Raw genomic sequence first — 23430 nt, 5'->3', positions numbered from 1 at the left:
AAAACGAGCTAGAAATGAGTCAGACCATTACTACGCCTTTCAAATACAGCTGCTATTACAGTATACCAGTATACACTCAATGTGATGCTGTCATAAATAATGCAGTTACATGTATGGGAGGTATAGGGGAACAGAATTATGATTGATTAACAGCATGTTTGGATCTCAGCCTTCCTCGCTGGCATTTCCATTTTTCCATCCAAGCTTGATGACAGGCCTCACATGAAACAAGGACAGATTGATATCTCTGCGTTACAGTGTCTGTTATTGGTCTGCACCCTCAGCACCATTTCATACGGGGCACAGCGAGACACGTTCAAGTGCTACGTGGACTCCTCAGTGTTCATTCCGCTCCTTTTCAATATTCCATCTTCCTTTTTTTTACCTGTTAGAGTCGAAAATGAAATTGAAATGCAGCAGCGGGTTGTGGAGCTGTGCGTCGTGCATCCATACGATGATTTGTAAAAGTCAAAACAGGCAAAATGTTTACAGGCACAACACTGTAAAACATGAATTTAATCAATAATGAAATCAGCAAAATAAATTACAGTCACGTTTATGGTTTATAGTTGTTTGTTGGAGTTAACTTGTGTGTGTGTAGTAATGCATTGACACAGGTAAGAGTCTAAATATGGAATGTATAATGTGTCAACATATTACAAGAGACTGAAATGAGATCGACCACGATTCAAATTAAAGTGAAATCTATATATTCCATAATTAGCTACAGTGAGTGTGAGATGGGAAATCTTAGTCAATACTTTTCATTCCATATATCAAAGGATATATAAGATCATCTCTCATGCTTTATTTTGATTTCACATAACATCATGGTTGTTTATCAAGCCATGTTCAGGTGTCTGCAGTGCAAAAGGAAAAGGAGCTTACATGCAAAAACTGATTACTCTGTTTTTATTCATTTGGAATTATTCTGGGATTTTTTTGTGTGCATTCCATTGAAAAGGCACCCAATCTGATGATGGGTGAGACAAATCATTCACAAGAAAACATGGAATGCACATTAAAAAAGCATGTTTTTTAAATGAATAAGAAGGAGTCCTCTGTTTTTACAACTGAATATTTCCAAAGTAAAGTGAAGTGTTGGAGTGAGAGGTCAAATGAAGTGCAAGTGAGGTGCACGAGATGAAAGATACTACGGTCCAAAGCTTAAAGTGTCTTTCAAAACAGAAACAACAAGGTTTGGATAACTGAGACAAATCCTAATAACAGTGCAGCTATACACTTATATACAATAGACTAGAAATGATGAAAGTCACTTAAATGTGAGTCAGTGAAATCCAGAGAAATAAAGTAGGTGCAAACATGGTTTGCACGAGGGAAGGTGGGTAGGAATTAGAGTGTGGCCATTCCAGTGACTTCAGACGTCAGCCTAGAACAGTGCAGGGAGAACGGGGGAGGAGGGGAGCAAGGGGGAGGGGGGAGGGAGGGAGGGAGGGGAGATAGACAGAAAATAAAGCAACTGTGAAATAAGAACTTTCGCTCAAAAAATAAAAATCAAGAAGCAGCAGTGCCTCGCTTTGTGCTCAAGTTTGTGCTTGCGCCTGTGTGTGTGTGTGTATAGAAGCTGAGAGCGGATGTTCAGTGTCACAATACTTTTTGTAGTTTTCTCCAGGTAACGAGAAATTAGCTCATTATCTCGAGAGAACAACTTGTTTTTATACTGATTGTGAAATTGTGAGAGAAGGCATCAGGCGCAGCACTCAGGACTTCATGTTTCTTCAGGTGCAAGACAGACGACAGAAATGAAGAAAAAGTCAAGCCTCTGACTGATGACCTAATCACTTGTTTCTTTGATTTAAAGTGCAACAAATGATCAAAAGCTGAGCAGCAATCAGAGCAATAAGACACTTATCCTATTCGTCTAAATCACTTTATGTGCCGATGTGGGCGTCGTAGTAGATCATTATCTCATTATCTTGAGAAAACAACAACAAAATGATGCGTCTGTCTGTGTGTGTATGGACTTAAGTTTGTTCTGTTATTTACCTGCACGAGGCAAAGACATTAACTCCTGAAATGTGACACAAACCATGCAAACCGACCCACTTTGATACCATGCAGTGGATAGAAAACATAACAAATAAACCATCAAGAAATTCATTTCCATCCAGCACTGCCCATCGCTGGATCATGAGCACGACTCCTTCTGACAGCGCCGCCCAGTGGTGGACATGTGATCTACGTTTTTCTTGGCTTTTTATCATTTTCCAGTTTTTATGATTTTATTCTTTATAGACAACATCAAAACAGGAGCTAATATTCATGACAAAAAGAAATATGCTAGGCATGCTTAAATGTTAAATGATACACTGGCTACATCAGTGCTAAGCAGATTCCAGTGTGGTCAGCTTCATCCCCCCTACAAGGCCTCCACAGACTAATGACTACAAGTCCCAGGATAGTTCAGGGACGTTCCTTTGGATAGCACATAAGGGTTCTGAAAACAAAGCCCACATTTGGGATGGCTTCAGGATGATGTCATGGATGAAGGGTCATTCCACATGGCAGCCACGTCCCTGAACCTGCCATTGGAATTGTGGGAAAGTAAGAGTTGTTAGTTTCTCTCCAATTCTCTCACTTTAATTGAAAAATGTGCCCGTTTGTGTTTCATTTCTGTGACAAATATGTTTCTCTTTGTGGACATTTAGCCCCTGGAGACATCAGGGCTGGATGCCAATCGAGCCTTCCTTAGCTTCAATGAAGTGGCTTTTTGTGTCGCATTTAATATTTTGAGTATTGGAGAAAGTCACAGAACGGCTGATGAGTAGTGTTCAGTTATTCCAGTAATAATTTGTTTTGTCGCTAATGTTGCTACCAAAATTATTAGAACTTTTTTGTAGAATAAGTAGATTGACCTAGAATGGATACTTCTCGAAAAGGAATACATATTTTGTTACTTTCACACATTCGCGTTTGTATCCCAGGACAACAAATGGTGTGTGTGTGTGTTTGTGTGTGTGTGTGTGTGTGTGTGTGTGTGTGTGTGTGTGTGTGTGTGTATGTGTGTGTGTGTGTGGACCCAGGGCTTGTCTTTTTGAGACGATCATTAATTGATGGTGTGTTAAGTCAAAATAAGTCAAGTTGAAAATATGACGTCATGTGTTCTGCGGTGAATCATCGTCGTGTCACCGGTGCCTTAACATTTTCTTTCCTCCTCCTTTTAGTCACAGCAGCTGCAGATATCAGCTCTCGTGGAAGCTCGCGGCGGGGAAGCTCATTCATCTTCATGCTTTAATCTCACATTGTGCAGGAGCCCCGCTGTGACGGCTCAGAACGTTACCTGGCATTGATGAGATACTGGGCCAGGCTGATGTTAGCGGGGGTCCCTGTGATGGTGATCTGGCGCTCTGATGATCCCTCCATGGCGTTGGCAATTTTGATCTGTGCCCCGGACATCTGTCGAATCTCGTTTATTTTGGTTCCCTGACGTCCGATAATGCAGCCTATTAGCTGGGGGGGGGGGGGGGGGAAGATGTGTGACCATGAAGCAGGAAAATCTATGACTATGATGGAAGTAGTTTTCCTCTCTACTCACATCGTTGGGGATGGTGAGTTCATGTGTGCTGGCTGGTGGACTTGCATCCAAACCTACGTTGAAGAGCAGTGAGTGAATTTGTAAGAACATTTGCAGTTAAAACCTCCAGCCGTCTTCCTCACAGCAGTATGGAGATGCATCACATTAAATATGAAGAGATTTCATTAATTTGTTCTGCTCCAAAGTACATCAACACCTAAAGTTCACTCTCCTTATGAAATCAAGCTTTTGAGATCTGAAGGACATTTCAGCAAGGAGAGATTTTTTATAAACTAGGGCCACTGCACTCATAAATCACTCCGCGTCACACTGAATGCTTCTGTGCCCGCATCCTTTCAGACCAGATGTATGAAAAAGTGCCAATCATACCTATGAGACCTTCTGTAGGTCCTTTATGTAAACACAAAAAAAACAGAGCTAAACGCCGATGTACCAAAGTCCATGTGGGAGGGGGTGGGCGTGCTTCCCATCAGTGTGTGTGTGTGTGTGTGTGTGTGTGTGTGTGTGTGTGTGTGTGTGTGTGTGTGTGTGTGCGCCAATTCTATTTCACCCCAACTTTTTATCTTTTAATGGAAAGCAAAACAACCTCAAATGTGTTTGAGGGAAAATGTTTTCTGTAACTTAACGATAAAGCAAACACACCGGCCACTGGCATCACATCAGACAGACCTCAGAGGAAATGTATACACACGCAACAAAAATCAAAGAAGGAAAGGAAATCATTGGGTCAGGTTGTGCTGCGGCCAAAAACAATAAAGAGAGATGAAGTGGAATAAGAGAGGAAAATGCCTGACGTGTGCAAACAAGAAGGAAGTGGTCTAAAGGAGGTTGAGGTTACATACCGGGGAAAGCAGGGGTGGTCTGTCCAAGAGGGGTGAAGGGGGTTTGCTGCATAGCCAACTGGTGGAGCTTGGTCAGCTGCTGAAGGGTTAGAAGGGGAAAGTAGAGCTAAGAGGTTACAAATAGAAATGAGGAAACTATAGTGTGAAGAAGGAACAGTGAGGAGGGAAGGAGTTCCATGGCAGAAGGTGGTGGAGGATTTAAAAAATGAGGTAGGGAGAGAGAGGAATTCTTTGTGATTGAGTTATTAGTTGACGTTTGTTCCTTTTCTCCTATTTCCCCTTTCCCCTTGTGTCGTGACCGTGTTTGGATGCAGTCCGGCACAACATGGAGGGAAATAAGCACCTCTGCGTTTAAGCTTCTTCCCCCCAATTACCAGGTGGGCTGCCGCCAGCGCTTGGAAGCTTGTGATCTATGTTCCTGTGCGGATCACGGTCATAGGCTGTCCCTTCCCTGCTGCGTCGGGCTTCCATAGAGGGAATGTAGAGACGCTTTAAAGGACTTTTTAATGAGGGTGGAAGAGGATGTCGTGACTCGATTTGAGCGATTGTAACGTCCGCCACCACCTCTGCTGACATCAATCACTGCCCAACTTTGAATTAATGGATTTTGCACCAAGTAACTTCCACGACACTCTTATGACAGAGACAGATGAAGGTAGATTACTGTAGATGACTTAAGGTCTTGGTCAATTAAGGAGGAGACCTGGGAACTTACATCGGGGTGTGGTATGGCGTATTGTCCCTGAATTGTGTAGGCCTGGAAGGATGGAAAACAACAACAAGGTTTAACATCTCAGAACGTTACAGTAAGGGGAACAAAGAAGCTAACGATGCAATGTTTAGTGTTGGGAAGCCTTTTACATGCAGGTTTGATTTGTTCTGCATCAGCAGTTCTCTAACTTTTACTAACCAGACTAAACTCATTTGTCATAACAATCACATATCCGTAGACCAAATTAACACAGATCAACTGTTTTAATATCCTGCCCAAATTTACAGTTTTCATTTAGAGCACCACCAGGAGGTACTTCAATTACCACCCACACTAAAATAAAATCTGTGAAGAAATGAAGCTCAAGCAGGAGTCGCTTTGTGAGACGTCACCTTATACTGAAGCCTCAAAGGCTACAGCTCAAACGTTATGGCATGCTGACGTCTTACCTGACCACCTGAGAAAATAACGGGCGTGGAGGCGGGCTTTGGGCGGTAAGGTATGGTGGCTCCTTTAGGTGGAGACTGGGAGAGGAAGTAAGAGAAGAAGAGAGAAGGTCATGTTAGTCAGAGGCAAGACTTTTAATGATACCTGTTGAGAATAGTTGTTGATGTTGTACCTTCATGTTTGCCCACGTATGTGATCTATTTATGTGTGGAATGTGTGTGCTTCTGCGTGCGTGCGTGTGTGTGTGTGCGCGCCTGTGTGAGAATGTCATTCACGTCGCTGAAGGCTTGTTCACATTTCCCAATCAACTTTCCACTCAGCTATTAGAAGCAAAAAAATGTTTGCTGCATTTATTTTGAGTCAATCTGCGTATGAACAATTATGCATTCATTCCATTGAGCAACACGTAGGTAATGTGAGTGTGTTAGCTGCAGACATGGCTGCCTCCGGCTCTGACAGACAGCCCCACAGAAACCAGAGAGTGATCAAATCTTTGTCTGCGGTCGAGCAGAAACCATGGGAAAGCTTTTTTAAATATGAGTTGCAGGTATGCAGACCATACCAATGAGAAAAACCTGACTAGATTGCTGTGCAGAACGGAAAGAAGTCCTTGGTATGAGGCAGAAAAGAGTTCTGGGAAACACTCTTGGTACTCTAACCTGTCAGATATAGAAGTGTGTGTGCTGCGTACAGGTGAATACTGATGGAGCCACATCACAGTAACAGATGAATATTCAAGAGCTGAAACTTGTTGTTCTCCCTGTTTGGATTCATTCATTTGATTGCCCATTGTAAAGCATTTGGAATGTTTTGTTGGAGGAGACAAAGCAAAGGAGTCATGCAGTTCAGAGGAATTAGGAGTGTATTCATCTGACAAAACCTGTCACAAACTCTATCTATTTCTCTTTTAAATAAGCCACTTTTTCCGCCATTAGACAGCAGGGATGTAGTTTCAATTATAAAACAGTGGAGCCACAGTTTTCCACCTTGCTATAATGATCTTGCGTTATTGATTCATCCTGTGGTGTAGCAGCACGCCTGCTCAGGACAGCAGAGAGAGCTTAATGAGATGTCTTGCGAGGCTTTTGTCACTGCTGCTCTGTGGAGTGGAAGGAGACTTCGGAGCTTTAAATACTATACCAAGACGCAAAAGGAGTTCTTAGCTTCACAGGCTATCACAAGCAGTCACGACATCATAGCCGCCCACTACTGAGGTAGTTAGTACTTCTGAATTGCTTCTAAAAACCCATGCGTGTCTACATCCAAATGAGAAGTACACACCAAGTCCAAGTCCACCAAGTTTTCCAACCCTAACCCAGGTTCCTGAGAGCAACTTGGACAGCAACTGATTACACGGCAGGGTTGGGGCTCCGATCCCGGAGGCAGACAGCTGTGTGAGCTCCTCAGACACAAATGGAGTTGTAAGCCACTGCTTCTTAGCTTCGTTAGGAGTAGAGGTAACAGGCGTCTAAACCAACCCGTGAGACTTTCCCCCATGGAAACAACCTTAAACTCTTCACTCCTTCAGCCTCATACCTACTAGGACTAAACCCTATACGGCAGGGAAAAGCTTAGTCAACCATGATTGAAAACTTAAATGAGTGGCCCAATCTGCATATACTCTTACCTCCAGCATGACCACACAGATCTGTTTGACACACTGGATGATGGCTTCTGGGGTCCCAGAGATTGTCACGGCGCGCTCTGTGGAGTTGGGCAGCATGTCTCCTGCCACCTGAACCTGGGCCCCTGTGGACTGGAGGGAGGAAGTATTGACAGGCTTCAATTACGTCTCACACGGTATGGCTCTGCAGACTCAAGGAATAGGACACAAGGAATACACATGGACTAGTTTGACAAATCGGGTTAGACCAAATAACCTCACCAAATATTGGCTGTGTACAGTAAGTGTCTGTGCCCACACGAGCATCCAATCCTGTTAGTCTGCCGCTAGAGCAGTGTGACAAACTAATAGCCGCAGTAAAAAAATGACCTTTCCTCCCTCTTGTTTCATTAACTTCTGCGGTGGCGAGCTGTACGCTGACCGTTGCCTGAACAATCGCTTCTTGCTTCACTGCCCTTGCAGCCGTTTCACAGCTCTGTCCGGCTCTCATCTGAAGAGTTTGACCTAGAGGTATGAAATGTTCACATGTTTCCATCTGTGACCGCTTCTTTGTATGTTCCTGGTGGTCATTAAGAGCCAGCAGATGTCATCAGCCTTCTAACATACGTCACAGCACAGCTCTCTGCTCCGTCCTGACCCCATTATTGATTCATTTAAAGGGACCATGCTAGACTAAAATGTTGCCATCTTAATGTATTGTACTAATTTTCATCTGAAGTCGATCAGTACGTCAGAGGCTAATGCAGTTTGAAGATGACGACGATGGTGTTCTCGGGCAGAGGAAGATCCCCTGCCTTTCCTTAACAGATAATGACCTCATCATCACGGCTTTCCCTCTGGAGTGGTGCAGATGTCCTCCTAACTCACGACTGGTGCAGCCAAAAAAGGCTCAGCCCACAGTGCTGCTTGATCAGTTTAGTGCTGTCCTGCCAACTGCACACATCAGAGGTTCCAGCTTCTCACAAGGGTCTGAGTGTGTTGTTGTCACCCTTTATATTGCTCCTACAGTCAGATCTCCCCATGAGTGCTTTGTTCTTCTGTTCCCCAGGACTCACACAGAACACTTCCTGCAGGGAGGCCGTGCTGCTGCTGCTGTGTTCCATCCATCACACAGCATTGGTAATATGATATGGAAAAGGATATTCGCATCACGGATGCTTCTCACAAATTTGCCTCTCGTTTTCTCTGCACTTTTTGGAATGACCCCTCCTTTCGCTCCCTGCTTGGTTCTGACACGTGATGTCACCACAGTATGCACATGTGGGTCCTTCTCCACACACCCCAGCTGACAAAGAAGGACTAGATCCCCCTGTCTTCTTCTAACCTACGAACTTGGCTCTTTGTCTTGAGAGCCCCGTGTTTGTGCGGTTCTTAACATCCATCTCTGCCTGGTTCACAGAGACGGATGTTAAGCCTGTAGATCTTATTAGAGAACACCTATGCTGCTGGAATGTGGATCACTCTTCATTACCATTAGATGCAAGTTCTGAAACAGGCTGAAGTTGGAACGTGCAAATACTACATGATCACAATTTCCTAACATAGAATGATAACTACGTTTTGTTGTTAGTTGAGTATATTTCATAGCACACCTCTCTCATTTCCTTGATTTTGGAGCCTCCTTTTCCTATGAGGGAGCCACACTGGCTGGCTGGCACCACCAGCCTTAAGGTGACCGGGGGCTTGCTGGTTGCTGGACTGTTGCTCATGGAATTGATGATGTCCTGGAAAACAAAAACATATATTTCATTTTTTCAGTAGCCAAGTAAGTAAGACATAAACTGTTTTAAATCTCCAGTATTTTCTGTATTGAAAGAAAGTTAATCTTAGATCTGGACTTTGTAGTAAAGGCTTGAACTGAAGAATCCTTTCAGATGAGAGATGAACGTCTTCAAGCCTTTACTAACAAGACCAGTTATCTGAGATTAACTTTCCTTGGATACCAGGACCTGAATGACTGAGAACCTTCAGATATGTATTTGTATTCTGGTCCTTTCAGCTTGAGCTTGTGGTATTTGGATTTGTCTGCTCGCTCGGCTCAGGCAGATCATATTTTCTGAGCGCCGTGGCGTGAGGACAGGTTACAGTGTTATAGATTACACTGACAGCTAACAGGTGCAGACAGGAGAACATCCCTGTTAAACTGAAATGTCACTTCAGCTGAAGCACTGATTGCTGCCAGCTTGTAGACTTTATCTTATCTCATCCTACCTCCTCAAACTTGTAGGCAATCATAGCAAACGCCTTGAAGATGGTATCTGTTGGTCCGGTGATGGTAACAATCCTCTCCGGGCAATTCCCCTCTGATATATTGATTCTTGCTCCACTCTGGGGGGAAAAGCAGAAATATTGTAAGATAGATGTATAACTTAATCCTTTACATCCATTACAGATGCGTAAATATGTCATGCTTCATCTCTATCTGCAAATTTCAGTATTCTATATTCTGGTTTAAACTTTGGTTCTCACCTCCTCTCGCATCTTTTTTACTGTTTCCCCTTTCTGGAAACAAAAAGCAAAGCTAGAATGAAAATCTAATAATATAACAGGGTTTGGTTTTTCCTCATAGTACAAACATGTGAGATCTAATAACGATGACATACCTTTCCAATTATACTCCCCACCTCCTGTAACCAAAACAAAAACAAAACCATGCATGTTTTTAGTGTTTTCAGTCAATTCAGTTAACCCCGAAACAGCCAGAACAACATTACTAACAATAAACTAACAGGAATGACAATGGATTATTTATATTTTCCTGCATAAACAGCCCAGGTCGTGCAGAGGTGAACCAGCTCTCCCTTCTGCACACAGTCACTCTCTATGAGCAGCACTGGCTGCAGGCGTAAACAATGGATCTGAGCGCTGGACAAACTTCACACAGAGCCACTTGTTGCGCAGAGTCCCATGATCCCCACAGCTTCCATCTATAAGTCATTGTAATTGTCAGACATGGGACCCAGTAATTGTTTTGCCAGTCACAGTTTGGTCCCAAGTCAAGACAGACAAGTCCAAGTCTGTATCTTTGAATTTTTTTGTAAAGAAAGGTCAGTATGTGCTGATGACAGGTTGAATGCCAGGATAAGAATTTCCATTTGCATCAATTGTGGATCCTTTTATAAAACATAAACAACACAATTAGCTGTGAATACAAATTTGTTGAAACTCGAATCCAAACTGAGGTTAATTCAGTCCAGGTCCACACTCCTGGTTCTCTTTACCTGTATTCCTTGAAGCTAAAGCTGTTTAAATGTGGATTTGATCTTGTATAAGACTCCTGAATCTGAACAGCATGCACTTGCAGGCGAGGCACTTGCAGGCACTGCGTGTGCAGGTGGCCATTAGCCACCTGCACACGCAGCTGTGCTGCCATTTTAGGGCTTTAGGGGAGGTGACACAGTGGGAGATAAGTTAGCTGTCCATAAATACAGAGCAAGCTGGAGGAGGACGACAAGGACACACTGAGCTGAGTCGATCTCTCTGCTGTGTGGGGTGAGTTTGGTTTCTACACTCAATCTTAATCCGTGAGGGGCTGATCTGTCAAGCGCTGAAAGAAAGGGAATGTAACAGTATAGGGCCGGTGCCAGCAGGGTTTGAGAGCTAGGTGAGCACGATCTGCATGCTCAGTTCAGCTCTGCCTCGGTCCATGAGCTGTTGTTTCAATTCCGTTTTTTACAGCCAGATCTACAGTCAGCAGGTGCTTACTTACTTTTCCATGCATGAGGAGGCGGATGGTGAGGGTCACATTGAGGCCCCCCTCTGACTGGACTTTGGTGGGCTCCATGCTGGGGCGGTGAAACCAGAATGCTTGGAAATGGGCGTCCTCAGACAGAGAACAGTCAGGATGGTGGATGGTATTCCAGCCAGCCAGTCACCTACACAAAACACCACACACACACATAAAATGCAAAAGTAAACACAACTATCTTACATAATGTGATATAGAATCTCCCATAGGCTTCAGCTGTACAGTCACTTGTTAACTTTCAAAACAATTATGAGCGGTGCTGCCTGCTGTTCTCACTCAGGACTTCTTATTTAGTTTCCACTAGATATCAAAACCCTTCAGGAGTGTTTTCCTGGTTTGCTCAGTGACCTTTTTATCAGTATTTGGTTGCTTACTTGGACAGAAATGCAATGCAAAGTCCAATAAGAAATTCTAATTTTCACCCAGACATCACCTGAGGGCAGAGCTGCTTTGTGCTCAAAACAAAACAAAGATATCTCACAAGAGACAGCAGGGAATATTTGCAATTATAACAGAAGTTTCCTCTCCGTCTGAGGTTTGAGTGATTAGAAAATGCTTTGAATTAAGAAAATATTTTAAAATAACACCTTCTGACATTTAAGTGGTAAGTGTGAGAGAGCATTAGAGAAGACATGACAGTCACACACCTCAATGTGAGGACTGAGATCTGATCCAGCCAAACAGGAAACAGGAAAACAAATCCAGCAGCAATTTTGATGTTTGGCTCACAGCACCAAGCATGAAGCTGGGCTGAGCAGTCCACACACACAAGTCTCCACTGGTGTTCATTACTGTTTCATTCAGTCCCAAACCTCCACATACTGTAGTTTGGTTTCTGTGTTATTGGACACCTGAACACATTGATGCTAGGTTATGTGTTTGTGTTAGTTTTCACCTCTGTGCCATATGGTGGAGCTCTGCTGCTGCACCACCTGGTTGGTCCAATGTTGTGCACATGGAGAGCATTAAACAGTTATGGCATTATATTTAACCATGCAGAATCCTTTCATTCTGCTCTATTTAGTCGTGGGTTTCATTGGGTAGTAGCAGATTTTACTGTTGCTTCATGCATTACAGTGGGAAAATATTAATATCCACTGCACTAATGCACAGAGTGTCAGGTGATGCTTCAGGCAGAAACACAGGGTGATGAAAGGAGGTCGCTCTGTGCCGGAGCCTCACACAGTCAAGGAGCCACTCAAACTCTTCATAACACACTGATGGAAACTGAAGTCTGACTGCTCTTTTGGTGGTCACAGTCAAGGCTTTGAACGATGGTTACACACCTGCATCAGAACATATTAGCTCAGCAAAAAGCTCCTGAGCAAATGTTTGCTGCGACCACACGTCTGACAGTATGAGCTCAGCCTGCATCGCTTTACTGACTGTTCTTGGGGAGGGGTCACATGGAAGAGGGACCTGATCTGACAGCAAAGTTAAAGGGAAGAGAAGGTTTCCCATGAGCCCGGTCTCCATATTATTGCAGATATTATTGCTCTCCCCCTCTGTGTGATGTGGCTGTGGATTGTTTGCACACCACACTGAGGTTCCTACATGTGAGAGCTGAATTCCATCAGCTTAAGGCCATCAGACTACAGCATCTTCAATGACCTTTGTGCAAAGAAAACTCTCATCTGATGGCCTTTGTTATAGTCAGAATAATTTAAACACCGCATGTGAGCAAAAATCTGTTCCAGGAAAAACCGCTGAGGTCCTGCGGTTGATGACTTTATGCAGTAAACATTCCCTGGCTTGATGATGAACTTCAGTCAGAAGTCAGATCTCTTCTATCATTCACTCTGTGTTTCATCAAGCGAAAATCAAAACAGTTGAGGCTTTGTAATATTGGGTTGTAACAGCACTATCAAACCTTTTTCACACACTCTCATCCTTATCCAGACACACACACAAATACACACACACACACAAATACACACACACACGCACACACACACACACACACACACACACACACACACACACACACACACACACACACACATGCATATTGTCCTTGTAATTATAATCAAAGGTCAGACTCAGTTTTGAATCCATAGCTTTCTGTTTTACACTTAACTGTGTACTCACTAAGGTTAATGACAATTTTGTGCCTAATGGTCCCTAAAAATGGAAAATCCTGTGAGGTGATACACATAATGCACTTATGTGTGCCTGCATTAGATTGGTGCTGGTTATATTTAATGAATATGAAGAGGATACAATATTCAAATACTAAAGGAAGTGCCAGTATTCACTCTCATTTCCTGTTTCCCTTTTCATCTTGCCAACTTTGTGATTTGCAGCACGCAGCTCTTTGTGAGTTATATACCAGCCAGCTAATAACCAAACAACTAAAACCACCTTAATGCAAGCAGAACATCTTATAATGAGTGAGTTCATTAAGGTGATTAATGAATTTAGTTGAAAGTGTCTTCACATAACACACAGGTGAAGAATGCTGCAGCTGAAAGTATCCAGGAGAGACTTCCTGCAGAGAGGAGCTCACACTCTCAGGCTCTCTCTCTCTGTGTCCCTTAAGATCTGGTCTGAGGCAATGATGGTGGATTAAAGGCATCTGTGTGAACTTTTGAGCTCAGCAATATCAATCACAACAACACAGATGGCCGATTTTTGATGTTTTTATCCGTCACACAGCTACTTCTCGTTTGTCAATCTGCAAACTGGCACACACACATCAGGACATAGGTTCAGACTTACAGACTCTATAGTTTGGATGGTGTAGTAGAGGCTGTGGTTGCACATTTTACACTGTCACGTTATGTTTCATTCCTTTTCCTCCTCACCCCAATGCCCTGTGCAAATGTATTATTGCTTGCTGTGTAGTTTCCAAACCTGACTCCTTGCCAATGTTGTGATAAATGGTCATATGATAAAGAGAACAATCGATTGAAAGAGATTTCTCTGGGACCTTTGGCAAAGGAAAGTGTCTTTATGCTTCTAACCTCTTTCAGGAAAGAACACCGATCCCTCCAATCAAACACAATGTAAAACATATCAGACCAGCCAATCATGGTCCAGTGTCAAACTTGAAGTCCACCTTCTCTGTTGGACAGAATCGATGAGTCCTGAAGCTCACCAGAGTTTCTCGGGGTGTTGTGTTCTCAGGGCATAAAGGACAGCAGAGTGATCCAGGTACAAAGGAATACTCTCACAGCTCATCAGCCTTTGGACGTCTCTTCAGGTTGATAACAGGCCCATGCTAAGAACACAGGAAGAAACAATGGGAAAATGAAGAAGCCTCTGTAGCCACGTCCATGCATGGAACACACACACACACACATATGTGTTTGGGAGATTTTGCTTCCAATTTGTGTTTTCCTGTCCAAGACCTGCCAGCTTGTTGGGTCAGAGAAGCTCCAACTCTACTATTGACTCTCAGTCATTACCGGCCACACACCAGATGTCTTTGCTTTGTGAGGTATTTTTGTGTGGCTCATTGTGTGAGGAGAGTGCATCATGGGTGAGATATTGAGTGGAACATGCTGCTGAAGGTGCGACTTTGCTGCCAGGTTTTATGAAACACAAACAAGATAGCACCACTACAGAGGTCACCGCAGGTCTGTCACACTTAGAGAACTTTATTATTGACTTTCTACACTGATTTAGCAGTGAAACTTTTCCATCAGTAAAACTCTGCTATACCACTGCAACCCAAACTTCTTGCGTCAACCAGGGCTGCTTCACCCATACTACTCAGTATATCATAACTTTCATGATCGTGTACACCCTGTTTGATTATTTGTCACATTATATGCGTGCAAAGAGAATAAGAAGGTGTCTCTAACCGAAAAGCGATGCCAAAAGTCTGGTAGGTTTTCTCTTCAAGGTCATGTGACACGAGGCTGACACCCTTCCAGCAGACTGAGGAAACTGAAGTTCTGCCTGATCCACCTGAACACATCACAGGGTCAAGACATAGAGAGGTTTGGATATGGTGTTTATCTAATTCACTCATTATGTCTTGTATCTGTACTTTGATGTGCTTGTGGAAACATGCAAAGTGATGACATAAGGTCCAGATTGTAGATAAAAGTGATTGATGATTGAAAATGTCTTACCAGCAGCTGTGAGTTCAGATCAGATGAAGTTCATGCAGGCGAGGACTCAGAGGATCTGTTGAGAAGAAAACAATGCTAAGATTAAAGCTCTAATGATCATTATAATGAACTATCACCATCAATCTGCTGTATAAAGTCATAAAGGAGAGACAAAAACTACTAAATGTTTAGTAGTGGACATTGTCTCGTTTGCAGAAAGGAGAGAAAAGAGGAGAATCTGTGTGAATGGGAGCAGTTTATGCTTCAGTGTCACTTTAGTTGTGAGGTAACATCGCCCTCTATTGGACAAATGCACAAACTGCAATAACTAGTGTGAGAATGGAGAAGAAAAAAAAATGCTATAGGCTCATTTATTCCGAGCCAAACCAGCCACACACACAGTCACACACACACAGAGGAAGGAGGGGCGGGGCTCAGGTTTTCTCTTTCCTGCTGCATTTGCTTTTGAAAGGAAAGCACTTCCCTCTGCCGGCGCCTTTCAGGTAAAACATCCAGAATGCTGAACAAAAACAGTAGAATTTAAGAATAACGCCTGCATGCTACGATGCTTTTCATTGTATCCATATGTTGGGGGAAAAAATCAATGGCATCTGGTTTAAGACATACAGGGGTTCTCAAAGTGTCGGGCATGTACTTGAATTGAAGGATTAAATATGACTTAAATGAAGATGGAGAGTTAAAGACAGAAGAGGAGTGAGACAGCGAAAGAGAGGTAGAAATGTATAACCTTACACAATCCACAATTAGCACACTATCACACACACACACACACACAGAGAGGCACCGATCTAATCCCCAGTAAAGGGGCGGTGATCTGTTCTCCCCTCAGCTCGTGGCAGTGTGGGGTGCTCAGGTCCCCGGGGGTGAAACTCTATTAGCACGCAGCATGAAAGTCAATGAGAAGGACCCCAGTGTGTTCCGGCCTCCTGACAGTATTAATGTTTAATGACATCTAAAAAGGCTAATACTCATCTTCCTCCCCTCCCCCGACCCCTCGCCTCTGCTCTTATCCTCTCCTCACAATATCGTCACCTCTGCAGATTAGAGCGCTGACCCCATCTGCTCAAGGACTCAACGCTCTATGCTGATGGTAAACGCCGCTCTGGCTCGCTTTCTCCCTGCAAATCATACACAATTACATACAGTACTCTCTCGCTCTCTCTCGCTCTCTCTCTCTCTCTCTCTCTCTCTCTCCCTCTCTCTCTTCCTCTCCCTCTCTCTCTCTCTCCCCCTCTCTCTCTTCCTCTCCCTCTCTCTCTTCCTCTCCCTCTCTCTCTCTCTCTCTCTCTTCCTCTCCCTCTCTCTCTTCCTCTCCCTCTCTCTCTCTCTCTGTCTCTCTCTCCCTCTCTCTGTCTCTCTCTCTCTCTCACTCACTCTCTCTTTCTCTCACTCACTCTTTCTCTTTCTCTCTCTGTCTCTCTCTGTCTCTCTCTCTCTCTCTCTCTCTCTCTCTCTCTCTCTCTCTCTCTCTTGGTGTTGATGTTCATTGCCGTTTTTCTTCTCCAAACACACCAAAACATGTCCAAAAATTCATTCTTTGTCCCAGAAGCATGCATAACTGCCAAATTGTGTCTCACACTGATGTGCGTGCTACAGGACACAGTCCCAGATAACATCAGACACACACACACACACACACACACACACACACACACACACACACACACGTAATGCTCAGATTTGCAGAGCAGCAGAAGTCAGAGGAGTCTTCCTCCTCCAGCTGCACCAGGAGGGACACACAGCACTTAAGCGGTCACTCTCACACAAAAAGGCCAATCACAGGAGCTTAGCCGGCCGCATCCAGCTTTTTAGCAAATGCCTCCTCGCTCAGATTCACTTGTTTAGTTAACCCCGTATGCTGCATGAGGGGGAAACGCGGCTCCGTCACTCAACTCAGGGCCGCGCTAAGTACTTTGCTTTGAAGTGGCTTGGACAGAGGCTGCTCATTGTGTGTAAGATGACTCGGCCTCGGCATTTGCCAGGAGGAATTTGTCACAGTGTGTGTTTTGGGGTTTCTTGGAGTGTGAGTCAGCTCTTGTGAAAGCTGAATGTTAAGGATTTCTGGTTTTGTCAGGACTGCAATAACACACACACACACACACACACACACACACACACACACACACACACACACACATACACACACACACACACACACACACACACACACACACACAGAGCGAGAGAGAGAGAGAGAGAGAGAGAGAGAGAGAGAGAGAGTATGAACCATTACACATTAGAGATAGTACAGTTGTGTTCTTATTGGTTTGTAGTTGTGTTAATTGTTCCAGAATAACACACACATGCACGTTCTGACATCACTGCCTATACTGAGCAAATGTTCAAATTTTAAAATGCTGGGTTTTTTATTTAAGAATTTACCAGATGGACAAATACTGAATGTGCATTTACCCAACATTCAGTCTGGAGTGTTTCACCTACACACACACACACACACCCTGATGTCAGGTTCTGATGGGTCTTAACCTTCATACGTATCCAGTGTAAGTGATCAGAAACCCCTATGGCTCAATTCTGCCCATTTATAAGCCCAGAGAAGTAAGTTAGAGTGTTTCTTCTTCTGTTGTCAGTGAACAGTTGCTGGATGTATTTGCATAATCCTCTTTTAAGCAGAAAGGTAAGGATCATTTTGTTACATATCCTGCCTGTCTTATGTTAGATATCTGTGCCTGTCCTGTAAATGAGCATGTATGTGTGTGTGTGAGAGAGTGTGTGTGTGTGCGTGTGTGTGTGTGTGTGTGTGTGAAGAGAAGGGGGCAAAAAGCAATCGGCAAGGCTTCAAAGGGAGATGGAATTGCCAGTTGTATATCTTGACGCTGGACATATTTATGCCCTGAGAAGCTTCCCTTTCTGCCTGCTCATCAGTCATGTGTGTGTATGTGTGTGTGTGTGTGTGCGCGTGTGTGTGTGTGTGTGTGTGTGTGTGTGTGTGCATGTGTGCGTGTGTGTGTGTGTGTGTGTGTGTGTGTGTGTGTGTGTGTGTGTGTGTGTGTGTGTGTGTGCGCGCGTGTGTGCGTGTGCGTGTGCGTGTGTGTGTGGTGAGACTAGAATCAGTGCATGGTGCTTGAATCTGTCCCTGCCAACTGGTCTGTTTCTCTGTACGTACACCCTCTCTCTCTCTCTCTCTCTCCTCTCTCTCTCTCCTTTGCACATGCATGCATGCATGTAAGATAAAGCGTGTAAAAATGCTTTACGTAAGTCTGTGACCAACGCTGCAGAACACAGCTCATTCATTTCAGCACTGCCTAATAAAATCTTGACGTCCTGAAATCCAATGAAAGGACAAACACACACACAACTGTGGGGTGTGTGTGTGTGTGTAGTGTAGTGTGGGTAATTCTATGGACTGTGTGACATCAAAGTGAATGAGCAGTTAGACTGATCACTGAATGCATTTCTCAAAGTGTTCCTATGCTCCTGACACACCTCTGTAATCGCTCCTCTGGAATGAAGCCAAAGATGACCTCACCGATGTTGAGTTCATATTCACGTTAGAGGGATCTGGAGATGACACAGTGTCTGATGATTAAGTGTTAAATTGCTCAAAGATGGAATTAAAATCAGAGTGGTTGAAGAGCTCAGATCTCTGCTCTGGAGTCACTGAGGTGGGTGCAGTATCCACCCTCAGCAGTCGGGTGTCACCCACAGCTTGTTGTTGCTCCTCAGCTGTTGATGAAGTTTATTTATTAGCACCTACTGTGACACATAACTTGTTGTTCTTGTTCATTCCTGTTTTTTTTGTTAATTGTTTGATTCTCAGCCCAGCAGCTGGGTCGGTTAAATCAGGTTTATGAGAATTTCTTTGATGAGGCTCCTGAGGCTTCAAGGCATTTTTTTCTGAACTTAGTTTTCATTAAATTGATTGGTTTCCCTCCTAAAGTGCACCGCTTCTTCTTCGAGACAGGATGATGAATTTTGGCATTTAAAATATGAACACCTTTGTGCTAAGCCTGGCTATGTTTGTTTTGTTAGAAAAATTAAAAAACAAAAAAACAAAACTTCTAATAATTAATTTCTTCTGAATATGCCAAAAACATCTGATAGTATCATAGAAAAGGTTTAAATGAAAATACTCTAAAAAAGTCTCTAAAGGATGTTCACTCTGGACATTTGGACTTTGTCATATTGAGACAAACAGGTGGAACTGAAGACGACCGGTGCTGATGGCTGCATTCCATTTAAATGCATTGATAATCCATCCCAGGCTTTGTCACATCTAAATGGACTGCAGCTAGTTAAACCTTATGTCACATCATTTACACTGCAGAGATGTGGCTAAAAGGGTTGGCACACTTAAAATAAAACCCAAACCCCACAGTTTTCTCTGAAATACATTGAAACTGACATAAGGTATTGGCAGCCACCATTATTTATTCCATATTTAATAGAACTGACGCTTTGCTTTTGATTTCTGGTGTAACTGAAGATTTAAATACTGAAACAAATGAAAATGGCCTGGACGAAATTATTGATACCCCTTAGAAGTGATGATAAATCTCACGTTCAGCCACATTGGGAAGTTCAGATTTATGAGTTCTGAACCATTATGTTGATTTAGATGACGACAATGAGCATTATACAGTCAGAGATAAGGGTCTGCACACTCACATTTCATCTAATTCTTATTGCCAGATGAAAACCTTGAATTTTGGATGATGACTTTTATTAATCCTATACACCTCTCACCCTACGGTTCCCCTAATGTCTGGGTTCAGCGTATCATAGCTTTCAGATTATAGAGGGGAGGAATGTTGTTATGCGCCTTATTAAGTTGTCCAACTTATCAGAATTCTACATGCAGTCAGCCAAATGAGCTTCATGCATCATGAGATTTGCCTCCTTGTGTGCATGGAAATTGCACAGCTGTTTTTCCCCCTTACAAGTACAATTTTTCTGCAGATAAAATGTGCCAGCTTTAATAAATCTGATAAATTACCAGCAACAAACTGTTGACCAGTCGATTTTTTGACAGGCTGCATTACCTGATATCCCCCCCCTCCCCCCCTTTTTTTACCGAGACGTACTGTAAATGGAGCCTGATTGCTCCCCAAGGTGATGAGTTACAGATTTTAATGGAGTTGAACTAACCGGGCCTTCGTGCTTTTCAAGAGGAGTTTCTCATGCGTGTATAGTTGGTTTTAATTGCTTGCTTAGATGCACGCAGAGACACATTATTTAGTATACTCATAATAACAGTCATAAATATTATTTTATATGTATACTTTCCTAATGCATAGTCACTAATAAGATGCATACTTACACTACTATGTGAGTAGTGACGATGAGATAGAGAAACAAATAGTATCGAGTATAAGATTTGAGTAATATTGAGACTAGTGGACCTTAGAAAATTGCATAAAACATCACTGCTACAAGGGAAAAGCATTTCAGTGTTCATGCCTCTAAAAAGTTTTTTTCTGGATGTATGGTGTCATGTTCATTTGACCAACTGCTCTTCCTGTTGCCATGGCTGCGACAAATGGCTCCAACGCTATGAGGAAAGGCTTGATTTGTAATCTCAAAATCGAATGGAATTGCATTGAAAAGATTCTATGACAATTTTTTGACATCCCCTGTCGCATCTTGACCCCAGCTTGAAGAAACAAGTTAAGAAATGATGAGAGAGAGACACACACACACATAGATAGAAAGAGAGAGAGAGAGTTTACACCTTAAGAATTGACAAAATAAAACCAATTATAAACCACTCAAGGTGTTCCACAAGCTTACTTTGTGCTCCAAGTGGGTGTGTGTGTGTGTTCACACCCTCAGCAAAGAGCCTCTCCTTAACATAGAGACGACGCTAAAACACTTTGATGTTCCAGAGTCTTTAAATACTTAATCCTGAGCGGTGGGGAAATCATATGAACCTCCTACATACCAATGTCATGTTCACAGTGTTCCACTCTCTGCACCTCACTTCATACACATGCACACACACACACGCACACACACACACACAGTATGATAACAAAAGACACAAAAATGTCCTCTAGCTGCAGTTTCAGGAAAGAAAAGACTTTGTTTTCACCTCCATGAGCTTTAGAGTTTATCTGGGAATCTGTTTTTCTCAGAGAATTTGGCAAATGTATGGAAATGAAACCTTGAAACTGTCACTGGATGGTTCGTACACAACGGCAGCAATATGGTGGCGTGCAGTGAAATGATGCGGGGGGTAATCATGATGTCATATGGCTGTCTCACAGAGCGACAAAAGGGAATTAGCTGATGGATCAAGTTCCATCAAATGTTGGTGCAGAGGGATCACGCCACGCTGCTTAAATAATCTGGTTCCACTTTTGATTCGCCTGCAGGGAAACAGATTGCGGCTCAGCTCGCTGCGAGCTCTGAAAAGTGTCAGAGGGAGAAAAAAAATGAAGAGGATGTTCTTGGAATAATTGGAACGATTCCAAAAGCACGTCAATACACAAAGACGGGACGCAGCATCTGACTAGCAATTAAATATGAATTCTTATATCTGATTAGCCAGAGGACAATGGCTGGTTTGCGCCGTGTGTCAGTTATCTGTGCCATTGTTCTGTGCTGATCCATAACAGATGGTGCCGTCCCCCAGGAGGCTGTGACATGTCCAGTCTCCTATGTCATCTGCTGGCAACACATGACAGGCTATAGGTTTCTATATGACCTCACAGTGTCCTCTTACCTGCTCTGTCTTTGCTCCGGTCTGAGTTAAAGTGAAAAGATAACAAATCAAGCAAAGCGAAACAAGAACGCCCCCCACCCTTTCAAGGAAGATGTTACTGTGTGTTAGCGACATGCTAACCATGGAGATGTTTATGCAAAGACATGTTTGGAAACTCATCCTTGCAGAGAAATCTCTTGGTCTAACCCTTGCGTTCTAACATCTTAAATATTAAACACTGTGGTTAACGCCGATGGATCAACACCTTGTAGTTGCTTCAGTGTTATATCAGATCACGGATCGCAGAAAACAGGGTTTGTTTTTGATCAACTTGCTCAAACAGGTCTCGATATGTTGGTGCCACTGCTGCCCAACTGAAGCCTATCAAAGGGGGAAATGCAGTGAAGTCTGACTCAACGGAAGAAATCCTCTTAGTCTTGCAGCTCTGACGACAAAATATAAAAGCAAACAAGCTTGAACAGAGGGAGAGGCACTTCCAGAAAGAGTATAATATCTGAGTAGTTGCTCAGACACAGAGTCAGTATTACATCAATTGAATAATAGACGAGGGCGGCCGGGTTGAGAACCATTCCCCGACGTCCTAATGTGGAAAAAAGAATGCAGAGAGACGCAGAGAAGTGACGCGTCGTTCTTGTAGCCATTATAACAACGGGAGGTGTCGGACATCTTCAACGCTACTTGGCTACATGATGTAATTCTTCAATGTGTCCTCGCTATTCTGTTTATGTTTTTCGTGATTAATGAATAACGTACATATAGGGAGCCAGAAAGCACCGCACTGCCTTGTGGGATTGTAAGATCTTTTTCAGACCTGACCCACTTCACCATCTTCACCATACAGTAGACGCTCTCTCTCTCTCCCTCTCTCTATCTCCCTCTATCTGTATCTCTCTATCTCTATCCCTCTCTCTCTATCCCTCTCTCTCGCAAGGCACCTCAGACTCTTGAGTGGGCGCCAGCGACAGCGACTCAGGAGGGGTTGTGTGTTTTCTGGAGCTCCTGGAGCGCGGGCCTCCTCTCCTACATCTGCTTAAGCACAGGCGGCTGCGTTCTCGCTGACTTAGCAGCCTCTCCTGCGGATGCTTTGGAAGCTGCACCAGAAAAATGTAAAATATAAATAAATAAATTGATAAATAAAGACAGGGCTCAGGGAAAGTGTGTCAGGGAAACAGAGCACATAGCTTCCAGTTCATACTCTTGGAATAGAGGGATGAAATAGAAGGTTAAGGGAGATAAAGGAGAGCAAAGTGCTTAAAAGTTCACAGCCGGTTCATTAGAAAGCTGAAGGTCCGGTGAGGCTGAAGGTCCAGTGAAGCCTTCGTCACCTAAACGCGTCTCTATCATTTCCTTCGTCTGCTCCAGTTCCTGCCATCGCCGTGCCGTTCTGCCAACTTCAGCTTTTGTCTGCGGCGCTTCTCTGTAATCTGATTTGCATAGATGTGGGAATCACCGAGGCTTAAACAACGTTTTATTGCCCATAAGGCACTTTGGCGTAGTGTTTTGAAGTGCAATGCAAACGTAATTTGATACGTTTCATTTTCTGGCAGGACGAGTCGAAAGCCCACGCAGGTTGTGTGCACGCAGATTCCCAACATTAAGGGCGTTTTTTGTTGGCACGGCGTTCATTCGTCTGGGGAGGAAGCGACAAAATCAAAAGGAAGGAAATTTACGATGCTGGGATAAGAAAATGGCCAAGGAATGATGAAAGCACTGCAATATGTTCACAGCCGCAGCCAT

General features: G+C 43.5%; 1 protein-coding gene across 1 annotated transcript in view; it reads right to left on the bottom strand.

Annotated features, from left to right (window-relative positions):
* Window positions 1–541: 541 nt before the first annotated feature.
* The window catches only part of pcbp3 (poly(rC) binding protein 3), a 29127-nt gene continuing 6238 nt past the window's right edge, over window positions 542–23430 (bottom strand). The window contains exons 2-16 of the mRNA XM_076160518.1: window positions 15009–15063; window positions 14736–14841; window positions 14027–14149; window positions 10891–11056; window positions 9785–9808; window positions 9651–9683; window positions 9393–9509; window positions 8774–8905; window positions 7185–7313; window positions 5560–5634; window positions 5114–5155; window positions 4399–4477; window positions 3557–3609; window positions 3302–3471; window positions 542–2543 (exon numbers count right to left, since the gene is read on the bottom strand). Coding sequence (XP_076016633.1) covers window positions 2489–2543; window positions 3302–3471; window positions 3557–3609; window positions 4399–4477; window positions 5114–5155; window positions 5560–5634; window positions 7185–7313; window positions 8774–8905; window positions 9393–9509; window positions 9651–9683; window positions 9785–9808; window positions 10891–10965 — 984 coding nt within the window. The 5' untranslated portion in view covers window positions 10966–11056; window positions 14027–14149; window positions 14736–14841; window positions 15009–15063 and the 3' untranslated portion in view covers window positions 542–2488. The remainder of the gene's footprint in view (window positions 2544–3301; window positions 3472–3556; window positions 3610–4398; window positions 4478–5113; window positions 5156–5559; window positions 5635–7184; window positions 7314–8773; window positions 8906–9392; window positions 9510–9650; window positions 9684–9784; window positions 9809–10890; window positions 11057–14026; window positions 14150–14735; window positions 14842–15008; window positions 15064–23430) is intronic.

This window comes from Genypterus blacodes, unplaced genomic scaffold (genome assembly GCF_046128005.1).
Source record: "Genypterus blacodes isolate CSIRO-AG114 ecotype Tasmania unplaced genomic scaffold, CSIRO-AGI_Gbla_v1 ptg000106l_1, whole genome shotgun sequence".
Classification (NCBI taxonomy): Eukaryota; Metazoa; Chordata; class Actinopteri; order Ophidiiformes; family Ophidiidae; genus Genypterus; species Genypterus blacodes.
The sequence above is the reverse complement of the archived record's forward strand: the minus strand, read 5'-3'. Positions and strand labels throughout refer to the sequence as shown.